The sequence below is a fragment of the Takifugu flavidus genome, chromosome 6 (genome assembly GCF_003711565.1).
Source record: "Takifugu flavidus isolate HTHZ2018 chromosome 6, ASM371156v2, whole genome shotgun sequence".
Lineage (NCBI taxonomy): Eukaryota > Metazoa > Chordata > Actinopteri > Tetraodontiformes > Tetraodontidae > Takifugu > Takifugu flavidus.
In genome coordinates, this window is record NC_079525.1 from 15,051,940 (window position 1) to 15,063,569 (window position 11,630).

At 53.9% G+C, this 11,630-nt stretch overlaps 1 protein-coding gene across 1 annotated transcript; it reads left to right on the forward strand.

Moving 5' to 3' along the window:
- Positions 1–352: 352 nt before the first annotated feature.
- On the forward strand, positions 353–11,467 carry card14 (caspase recruitment domain family, member 14). Its single transcript, XM_057035609.1, has 21 exons — positions 353–368; positions 1,181–1,478; positions 1,773–1,910; positions 1,984–2,309; positions 2,414–2,569; positions 2,652–2,771; positions 2,845–2,970; positions 3,111–3,260; positions 3,333–3,455; positions 3,540–3,637; positions 3,722–3,777; positions 4,171–4,231; positions 4,977–5,193; positions 5,263–5,389; positions 6,066–6,306; positions 6,593–6,656; positions 6,715–6,835; positions 7,891–8,055; positions 10,187–10,305; positions 10,382–10,497; positions 10,843–11,467. Exons 2-21 carry the CDS (start codon positions 1,265–1,267, stop codon positions 11,048–11,050), a joined length of 2,946 nt encoding a protein of 981 aa, XP_056891589.1. The 5' UTR covers positions 353–368; positions 1,181–1,264; the 3' UTR covers positions 11,051–11,467.
- The last annotated feature ends 163 nt before the right edge of the window (positions 11,468–11,630 follow it).

Genomic DNA, 11,630 nt, shown 5'->3' on the forward strand with positions numbered 1-11,630 from the left:
GAATCTCTGATTCCACCTTAAATCACGTCTGCTCACCCAGAGCTGAGTGGTTGTTGTTTTGCTCTGTAATTAAGTTTTTATTGCCGATGCGCAGCGTTCAACAGCGCCTTTGCTGCACGTGCATGTTTTTCTGAGGTGTGTGTGTGTGTGTGTGTGTGTACACCCCGAGACTGATGCAGAAGAGCCTTTTTAGATTTACCAACCACCGGAGGAGGCTCCGCCTCCAGGTGATGACGTCACACCCTCGTTCGTTAGGTCATGATGCATCGGTGGCAAATTTGTTGCCGTTCCAGTAGAACCGCTCCTGTGGGCTGAGGGCAGGGTGAGCTGTGTTCCATACATAAGCTACTTCCTTCTGCTATATAAAGGTTTGTGTTCTTCTCTAAACCGACCTTTTCGTGATAATGTTTCTCTCTAATTGCATCGGCCCCTGGAAGCCTGTTGGGAAACCCCACAGGTGTTGTGTTGTAAACAGTGTGACCTCATGTGCTGGAGATAAGCAGCTGTTGGGTCGGGTTACGCAACGCTGGAACGCTCCCTCAGCCAGCAGCACCGGCCGAGACTTGGGGCCCGATCCCGGGTCTGTGTCCGTGTTCCGAGCCGCCGGTCTGGCCCGGTCTGGCCCGGTCTGGCCCGGGTCCAACGTGCTCTGACCGCCGCCTCATCTGTGCGTCCGTGCGTTGGGGTCGCTTGATTGTTTGACCTCTGAGCAGATTTCAAACACACAACGTTTTAAAATGAGCTGCTGACATCATTAGCAGTAAGTTAACAACTCCCGTCTGTTCGGGTAGAACACGAGCCCACGCGCGTCCCGGCAGCCCTCGCCGGGCTTATTTCCTCGTCTCCGGGGGGACTTTGCACTTCAGTGTTTACTCCTGTCAGCGGAGTGTCGTGTGTTTGCTGTTCTCTGATTAGGAATTATTAAAGAGGCGGAACTCATGCGACACCGCTACCTGCTCCCCTCCAGACCCTGCTGCCCCCCATGAACCCCTGAGCACCAACAGCGTGTGTGTGTGTGTGTGTGTGAGTGTGTGTGTGTGTGTGTGTGTGTGTGTGTGTCCGCTGCTTCACACAGGTCTTGTCTTACAGGTTTTGTTGTACGCACACAGACTGGGGCGAGCTGCCCCGGGGCGTGGCCACAGCCCGCCCCATAACAGGCATTTTTGTCTCTTCCCGTCAGTCCTACTCTTCGGTCACGCTCCAGGAACCAGCTGCTGAGGGTGTGCGGTCCACAGCAGGGGGCAGACACCAGGAAGCTCACGCCATGGCGGCCGAGTGCGTCCCTGGAGGTCCGGACCTGAAAGAGATGGGTGAGGAGGAACTCTGGGAGCTAATCAATGACAACCGCCACCGGATCTCCCTGGGGGTGCGCCCCTGCATCCTGATCCCGTACCTGCGCCAGGCCAGGGTCCTCACAGAGATGGACGAAGACGAGATCCTCTCCTGTCACAACCTCACCAACCGGAGCATGAGAACCAGTAAGACTCCTCTCTCTTTCCTGGTTTAGGATTCGGAAAATCCCTTGGGTTTCCTTTGATATTTTAAGGGATGAATAGGAATATTAACCCGGCTGGAATGTTAATCTACGACCCGCTGAACCTCGGAGCACGAGCGGTTCTGCTCCCGCCCCAGAGCTGGAGCTTTGCCAACTTTGTTAAATGTGGCCCAGGTCTTCCAAATGCAGGCTCGTACCCGGACCTGGTCCCAGGTCTTCCTCTGTCCTAACCAACACTACTAACCCTAACCCAGATGTGGTCCTCTCCTCCCTGCAGGCTACATGCTGGACCTGCTGAGGACCCAGGGCAGGAACGGTGCTGTGGCCTTGCTGGAGAGCCTGATGATCCATTACCCGACGCTGTACACTCAGGCCACGGGACACAAACCCAGCACCGAACCGTCCCGATTCAGCGGTGCGTCTCCTCCAGGCGTAAGTTTCCATTCCTGCCTCCGTGTGCACGTGTGAGCGCGACCCTCTGCCCGCAGGGCTGATCAAGTACTCGGAGCTGACCGAGTACCTGGTCCGAGCGGTGACGGGGATGCAGAAGGAGCTGCAGGAGGCGCGCTGCGAGGCCAGCAGGGCGGGCGCGCGCGCCGCCTCGCTGGAGGCGGAGCTCCGGCAGCTCGTGGGGCAGGAGGAGAAGTGCCGCCGCCTTCAGTCGGAGAACGAGCGCGTGCGGAGACACCTGACCTCCGCGCACAAGGAGGTCACCAGGCTGAAGGACGAGAAGTGCGACCTTTACGTGCGCTACACGGCAGCCGTGGAGGAGAAGTCCGCCCTCAACATGCGCCTGCACGACCTCAACCTCCAGGTCAGTGATGCCCCCCACACACTCACACACACACACACACACACGCGGGCGTCCATTTTGGGGGTAGAAAGCCTCACGTCTGCTGCCCCGTCTGCTGCCCTCAGGTGTACCAGCTGCAGACTGACCTGCAGAAGGCTCAGATCCAGAACGAGTTCCAGCAGCGGCACTCGCTCCGGTGTGGCCCCCCTGCTGAGGCCCAGCTGGAGGAGGAAGTGAGGAGCCTGCGCTGCCAGCTGGTCAAAGTGGAGAAGCTGGATCCGGTGAGGACGGGGAGGAGGCGTCCTGGTCGGTGGACCGTCGTCCCGTCCTCTCGAGACTCATCTGCTGCTGTGTTCCTGCCAGGCTCGTCAGGACATCCTGGCCCAGGATCTGGCGGAGGCCATAGACAGCCAGGTGGAGCTCGCAGAGCAGCTCAGGTGTTCCAGGGAGGACAACGAGAAGCTGCTGGCAGAGAAACACGCGGTACGGTTTGATCTCATGGTAGCGTTGGCCCTCATCTGGCGGGATGATCTTCACACCTTCTCCGTGCATCCAGCTGTTGGAGGAGAAGGAGAACCTGACTCTGGAGGTGCAGCAGCTGACTCAGGACTGCAACCTGCAGCAGCAGAAGAACACGGTGATCCAGGCCCAGATGAGGGAGCTGCTGGCAGAGCGAGACCAGGTAACGTTCCCGTAACTGCTCGATGAAGGTGGCAGCTTTAAACCGCAGGAACCAGGAACCATACAGGACTGTTGGTCCTTCGGCGTCTCATCGGTAACATGTGGAAGTAAAGACGGTCAGATGATGCCTGCACCTTTCAGGCCTACCTGTCCAGAGACGAAGCCCAGGCCATGATCGCCCGGGTCCTGGCGGAGAAAGACGCCCTGAGGTCTCAGCTGATGGAGCTCCAAGAGCGGCTCTTCTCGGCTCGGACTCGAGGAGGCTCCGAGGAGCAGCGGCGGAGCTTCGAGGTACCGTCGGACGGGGGCCGCCGCGCCGCCTCCTCTGTCACGTGCTCATGCTGCTCTGCGTCTCCTCCACAGGACGCAGACCTGGACTGGCAGCGCCTGAGCAGCAGCTCCGAGGAGGCGCAGGGGCCCGGCCGGCGCCGCCTCTGCCGCATGGACGCACTCAACCCCCTGACAGCCAGTCTCTGCATGTCAGAGGTGCCTGTCTGCCTGCCTGTCTGCCTGTCTGTCTGCCTGTCTGTCTGATTCCCTCTAACTGAATCCCTTACTGACTGTTCACAGTGTGATGTAGCGATGAGTAGCATCCGATCCAGGAAGGTGGAGCCCCCGGGCCCGGAGTCTCTCCGCAGGCGGGAGGAAGCTGGGTGTGCAGACAGCAGGTGTGTTACAGGGCGCACAGACGCGTCACAGTGACAGTGAGACACCTGAGTCACATAATGAAGCTTCTCTTGCTTCTCTCGCAGTGTTGAAACAGAGGAGAGCGACTGTCTGATGGACGACTTTGTGTTCCTGCACAACGGTGTGTGTGTGTGTGTCTGTGTCTGTGTCTGTGTCTGTGTCTGTGTCTGTGTGTGTTTAGTAGCAGCTGCTGGGACCCTAAGTTAACAGTGAAAGACACAAAATCATGAGTCAAAGTGAGTAAGTGGTAAATGACAAAAACTCGGCAAACGAGGCAGGAAAAAAAAGAGAAATGCGACGGGCTGGAAACTCCGGGTGGAGGAGGCGGCTGCAAAGGCAGGAAAATACGGGGAAGCGCAGAGACGCTCAGGTTCCGATACACAGGTGAGCCTCGGGAGGGCACGAACAAAAACCCGGCACCGGATTCACAGAGCGGATCAGGAGTTTAGATCTTTTTTTTTCAGTCCAGAGAAGGAAAATCATTGATGATTAAACATGAATTTCTTTTGTTTAGTGGAAACAGACGACAAGCAGAGGCCCAAACTGTCCTGCTCCAGAAGCCCCAGGACTGAGTGGTGAGACAGTCACACACACGTGTTAAATCACACACAGGATGGACACACACGTGATTAATCACACACAGGATGGACACACACGTGATTAATCACACACAGGATGGACACACACATGATTAATCACACACAGGATGGACACACACATGTTTAATCACACACAGGATGGACACACACATGATTAATCACACACAGGATGGACACACACATGATTAATCACACACAGGATGGACACACACATGTTTAATCACACACAGGATGGACACACACATGATTAATCACACACAGGATGGACACACACATGATTAATCACACACACAGGATGGACACACACATGTTTAATCACACACAGGATGGACACACACGTGTTTAATCACACACAGGATGGACACACACGTGATTAATCACACACAGGATGGACACACACATGTTAAATCACACACAGGATGGACACACACGTGATTAATCACACACAGGATGGACACACACGTGATTAATCACACACAGGATGGACACACACATGTTAAATCACACACAGGATGGACACACAAGTGTTTAATCACACACAGGATGGACACACACGTGATTAATCACACACAGGATGGACACACACGTGTTAAATCACACCTGAACACACCTGCACAGCCAGATGGGACTCATGACGTCAGCAGATGTCAGGAAGCGTTGCCGTGGAGTTTCCACGTGCGCTGATTTCCACGTGCACTAACGAGCGCCCGCTCTCCCCCAGCCTCTCCAGACCCGCGGCCCCTCCCTTCCTCATGCGCTCTCGTGCTAAAGCGATCCGCGTGAACGGCCGAGTGCTCACCATCTCCTTCCAGGGAGAGAAGCTGCTGGGGCAGCTGACGCTGGTCGGGGGCAACAAGACGGGGGTGTTTGTGCACCAGGTGACGGAGGGCAGCCCCGCCCACACTGTGGGCATCAGCCCCGGGGCTCAGGTGGTGGAGGTGGGTCTCTCTAATGCCCGACTTTATTGCCCGTGAGGAGGCTCCTCTTTTGATGGTGGTGTTCAACAGGTGAAATATGAGCAGAACCAGAAGTCTCTGAGGATGATGCTGGAGGACTCCACGTTGGAGGAAGCCATGTGGGCTCTGGGCCAGGTCACAGGCCTCTGCCACCTCTCCGTCCGGCCCCGGCAGGCTGGTAGGCCCCCCGCCGTGTCCGTCTGATGAATGTGACATGGAAAACAGCAGCCAAAGGGCAGCCGCCGGAAATTTCCCTGGACATAAATGTTTATGACCACGTCTGGCGTGATGCTAACATGCACGAGATTACAGAGCTGATATCAGCTGATAGGCTGGTGACCCGCTTTCATTATCCGCCAGATTTCTCACAGCTCACACTGTAGCTACGCCACCAACCAGTTAGCTACACCACCAACCAGTTAGCTACACCACCAGCCAGTTAGCTACACCACCAGTCAGTTAGCTACACCACCAGTCAGTTAGCTACACCACCAGCCAGTTAGCTACACCACCAACCAGTTAGCTACACCACCAACCAGTTAGCTACACCACCAACCAGTTAGCTACACCACCAATCAGTTAGCTACATCACCAACCAGTTAACTACACCACCAACCAGTTAGCTACGCCACCAACCATTTGGCTACGCCACCAGCCAGTTAGCTACGCCACCAACCAGTTAGCTACGCCACCAACCAGTTAGCTACACCACCAACCAGTTAGCTACGCCACCAACCATTTGGCTATGCCACCAATCAGTTAGCTACGCCACCAACCAGTTAGCTACGCCACCAACCAGTTAGCTACGCCACCAACCAGCTAGCTGTCCTGGATGTTCTCCCGTCTGCCTGCAGATTACGAGGTGCTGCTGCAGCAGCTGCAGAACAACGAGGCCTCATCCGGAGACTCCTTCTACGTTCGGGTCAACATGTCGCTGGCTGCTGGCTCCAGCGGGTCCTTGGCTGTGTTCTGCAACGACATTCTTCACGTGACCAACACGCAGCCCCCTGGTGCCGAGGACTCGTGGCACGCCAGCCAGGTCCACCCCTGCCAGCTGCTGGACCTCCAGAGTGGAACTGTGCCCAATTACTACAGGTTTGTTCTGGAGCTGGAAGCTGCCGGCCTAGCAAGTCTTTTTAAAGAGCCTTGAGAATTTAAATGCAGCATCTGACGTCATGGAATTTAAAGAGAAGAATGCTGGCGTGTGATAAAGTAGTTGAATATGTTGCTGAACCAGTAGCGACTCCAGTGACTCACGATGGAAAGAAGTGTTCAGTCCTTTTGTTGACTATCGTGAAGTGTTCCAGCTCCAGTACTGGAGATTCAACATCCCATAATATGAACAAAGGTAACGATTTGAGGTTTTTATTCTTGGCTGCAGGGCACAGAGACTCTTAATCCAAGCGCTTGAGAACATGAGCTTCCAGACAAAGAAGCCTCAAAAGGTAAGAAAAAAGAATCACGTCCACCATGAAGATCCTCCAGCTGACACGTTCCTGGCAGGGTTTCCAAGAGGAGGCTCAAAACAAGCAGAAGGCGGTGAGGATTGTCAGCACCGGGCGTCCGGGTCGGAACCCGCTGTGGGTCAGTGTGGAGAACGAAAAGAGCAAGAGCGCCGACCCAGGTAGTGCTTTCATGCTGCTTTCATGCTGCTTTCATGCTGCTTTCATGCTGCTTTCATGCTGCTTTCATGCTGCTTTCATGCTGCTTCCATGGTGCTTTCATGGTGCTTTCATGGTGCTTTCATGGTGCTTTCATGCTGCTTCCATGGTGCTTCCATGGTGCTTTCATGCTGCTTTCATGCTGCTTTCATGCTGCTTTCATGGTGCTTCCATGGTGCTTTCATGGTGCTTTCATGCTGCTTCCATGGTGCTTCCATGGTGCTTTCATGCTGCTTTCATGCTGCTTTCATGCTGCTTTCATGCTGCTTTCATGGCGCTTTCATGGCGCTTTCATGGCGCTTTCATGCTGCTTTCATGCTGCTTTCATGCTGCTTTCATGCTGCTTTCATGCTGCTTTCATGGTGCTTTCATGTTGCTTTCATGGCGCTTTCATGGCGCTTTCATGCTGCTTTCATGCTGCTTTCATGGTGCTTTCATGCTGCTTTCATGGCGCTTTCATGGCGCTTTCATGGCGCTTTCATGCTGCTTTCATGGCGCTTTCATGGCGCTTTCATGCTGCTTTCATGGTGCTTTCATGGCGCTTTCATGGCGCTTTCATGGCGCTTTCATGGCGCTTTCATGCTGCTTTCATGGCGCTTTCATGGCGCTTTCATGCTGCTTTCATGCTGCTTTCATGGCGCTTTCATGGCGCTTTCATGCTGCTTTCATGCTGCTTTCATGCTGCTTTCATGCTGCTTTCATGCTGCTTTCATGGTGCTTTCATGCTGCTTTCATGGCGCTTTCATGGCGCTTTCATGCTGCTTTCATGGCGCTTTCATGCTGCTTTCATGGTGCTTTCATGTTGCTTTCATGGCGCTTTCATGGTGCTTTCATGGTGCTTTCATGGCGCTTTCATGCTGCTTTCATGCTGCTTTCATGCTGCTTTCATGGTGCTTTCATGGTGCTTTCATGCCGCTTTCATGCCGCTTTCATGCTGCTTTCATGCTGCTTTCATGCTGCTTTCATGCTGCTTTCATGGCCCCGACCCCCCTCAAAACGTGGCTCCTTTCCCATGTAGGCGATGCAGCCACAGCCAAGAGCTGCGTGTCCCTCATGCCGTACACACTCGTCACCCCTCACTACCCGCCCGTGTGCCGGCCCGTCCTGCTGCTGCCCACCGTCCTGGGACGGGTCCTGGACAAGAAGCTGGCTGGCTGGCAGGGCTTCCAGCTCTGCACTCCTGGTAGGAAGCTGACCAGGAAGTATATTTATTCAGATCTGTATATTTATGAACGTCACAAAGGTGTCGTTTCTCTCTTTGCACTTCCTGATTGATGTACTCCCATGGCTAAACTACATTACCCAGCGTGCACTAGTGCGTGACGCACACCTGTTCCTCACGAGACGGAAGAGCCGTAAAACAAAAGAGATCTCGCTGGAGGTGAACGTCAACACCAGGTTGAGTTGAGATGGTTGAAAAGAGACCCTGGACCGGTGACCGGGAGGGGGACTCGGGAGGACTCGCGCACGTTTACGCTCGTTTGACCAGTGAGGCTAGCTAGCTAGCATTAGCGCTTCTGCTAAAACACACAGGTGGCTTCCTGTTCACCTGTTGCCAGTGATGTCAGCAGGAACCCTGCAGGACTAGAAGGGCCAGACTTCTGGTCAAAGGATCAAATGAGGCGTTCTACATCCCATAATGAGCGGCTTATATGTCAGGACAAAAGGCTTTGTTCGAGGTTTAAAGTTAACTCTTTGGTACCCAGACGCTTCACGAACTGAGTGGAGCTGAAATCTCTACGTTTGGAGCTGACGAGGCAAAGAAAGTTGTGTTTAAAGAACGGAGGAGAAGCACATAGAAGCAGCAGAGATGGGAAAGGTTGCACTTGGGTGGTTCACCTGTTCACGAGGAGTATTGCACTTGGGTGGTTCACCTGTTCACGAGGAGTATTGCACTTGGGTGGTTCACCTGTTCACTAGGAGTATTGCACTTGGGTGGTTCACCTGTTCACGAGGAGTATTGCACTTGGGTGGTTCACCTGTTCACTAGGAGTATTTCACTTGGGTGGTTCACCTGTTCACTAGGAGTATTTCACTTGGGTGGTTCACCTGTTCACTAGGAGTATTGCACTTGGGTGGTTCACCTGTTCACTAGGAGTATTGCACTTGGGTGGTTCACCTGTTCACTAGGAGTATTTCACTTGGGTGATTCACCTGTTCACGAGGAGTATTTCACTTGGGTGGTTCACCTGTTCACGAGGAGTATTTCACTTGGGTGGTTCACCTGTTCACTAGGAGTATTTCACTTGGGTGGTTCACCTGTTCACTAGGAGTATTTCACTTGGGTGGTTCACCTGTTCACGAGGAGTATTTCACTTGGGTGGTTCACCTGTTCACTAGGAGTATTTCACTTGGGTGGTTCACCTGTTCACTAGGAGTATTTCACTTGGATGGTTCACCTGTTCACTAGGAGTATTTCACTTGGGTGGTTCACCTGTTCACTAGGAGTATTTCACTTGGGTGGTTCACCTGTTCACTGCTTAGCTTACTTCTCCAGTTTTCTCCATGCCTGGTCTCCTTGGAGATGGTTGCTAACCCTTAGTTCCTAGAACAGTCTGGTGTTCCTGAGGACTGTCCATGGCCCATGAGAAGGGGGTACTGGGACCATGGGAAGGGGGTACTGGGACCATGGAAGGGGGGTACTGGGACCATGAGAAGGGGGTACTGGGACCATGAGAAGGGGGTACTGGGACCATGGGAAGGGGGTACTGGGACCATGAGAAGGGGGTACTGGGACCATGAGAAGGGGGTACTGGGACCATGGGAAGGGGGTACTGGGACCATGAGAAGGGGGTACTGGGACCATGGGAAGGGGGTACTGGGACCATGAGAAGGGGGTACTGGGACCATGAGAAGGGGGTACTGGGACCATGGAAGGGGGGTACTGGGACCATGGGAAGGGGGTACTGGGACCATGAGAAGGGGGTACTGGGACCATGAGAAGGGGGGTACTGGGACCAGCCTCCCAACTCCACCTCCTGTGGGAACAGTTCGGTCTTTTCTGGCCCTTTATTACCCTTTATTCCCCTTATTACCCTTTATTCCCCTTTATTCCCCTTTATTCCCTTTTATTACCCTTTATTCCCCTTTATTACCCTTTATTCCCCTTTATTCCCCTTTATTCCCTTTATTCCCCTTTATTACCCATGATCTTTATCAGATTCAGTCTGTTTGCGCAGCTTCCGGCTCTTGAACGGCCGCATTAACACGGCGCTGCCGCTAGGGGGCGCTGTTGCCGAAGGAGATGAGATAGAGGCTTTAATAATGATCCCTGCCAGTCTATCCCATAATAATGTTTCATAATGTTTTGACAGAGGTGCTGAGCCCCAGTGAACACGCAGCTCAGCTGCAGAGGGCTGAGATCCTGGAGGAGTTTGAACAGGGCTCCAACCACTGCTACACCCTGAAGAGTGTTGAGAACGTGATGAAGAAGGTCTGTGCATCACCATCATCACCATCATCGTGACGCCGAACACGCAGCACGTGTCACGTCTTCTCCTGCCCCACAGGGGATCCACTGTGTGCTGCCTCTGGGGCTGGACTGTGTGCGGCGCCTGCACCGGGCCAAGGTTTTCCCCATCATCATCTTCGTCAGCCAGTCTGCCAGAAGTGCTCGGAAACTCAGGTAAAGGCGCTCGTGCACCTGCGGCCGCGCTCGTGCACCTGCGGCCGCGCCCGTGCACCTGCGGCCGCGCTCGTGCACCTCACACTCTTCCTCTGGTCAGGTTAGGGTTAGGGTGGGACACCCTCCTCCCTGGGATGGGCAGAGAACATCAGCATCCTCATTAGTGTCTGTCTCCATGGAAGAAGGTTACCATGGTAACAGAAAGCCCAGGGGCACGTCCTCACACGGGGCTCTGAAGGCTCTGCCCCCAAGCTCCTCTTGGAGACCCTCAGAACCAGGAGTGAGCCCGCTCTAGGGTGGCGGCGCTCCGGTGGGATGCTGATGAGCTTCCTGATCCACCCGCAGGTCCAAGCTGCAGCGCCAGGCCCGGTCGGAGGAGCAGCTGCTGACCTGCTCCCAGAACGAGGAGCCGCTGCTGGACAAGCTGCCCTGTCTGTACCGCAGCGTGGATCCGGACTCCTGGTGCGACCAGAACTCCCTGCTGACCCGCCTGCGCACCGTCATCTGGGAGGAGCAGAGGAGGATCGTGTGGGTGGAGCCGGACCTGTGGTGAAACCAGAACTTGAGCATCTCTAACACTTTACAAGCGGACGTTTTGTAAACCCGAGTATGTATCTGTGATACCTGCTGGAGAGTCTGACCACGGTTCTGCTGCCTCCCTTGTTGAGGCTTTTCTTTAAGCTTAGGAAGGTTTAGAGCGGCGCCGTCGTCGTCTCCCTGTCGTTTTCCCACCGTGAGGGATTTTCTGTCATCAGATTCTGTCATTGCAGTTTTATGTGATCGCAAATGTGTCATAAAGAAGATAAAATGATTAGGTCGTCTTCTCTGCTATAACCTCTTTCTACGGTAATAGAATAATAATAATAACTACTCTCATAACATTGTGTGAATTGTTGAGAACCTGGAGGTTATTTGAATAAGTTAATGTGAATGTTCATGAATGTAAATAAAGTATAATGTGAGTAAAGAACCTACCTGTTATTCTCCCCAGAACACATTTACCTGCCACATGTGATAGTTGGTGCTAATGTGGCTAACATTCTTCTTGCCTGTTGGTTTTGTTTTTGAAAAGTTGTGGGATGGGAAAAAAGAAAAGAAATAAAATCTAGCACTTTACGCAGTGGCCACAAGGG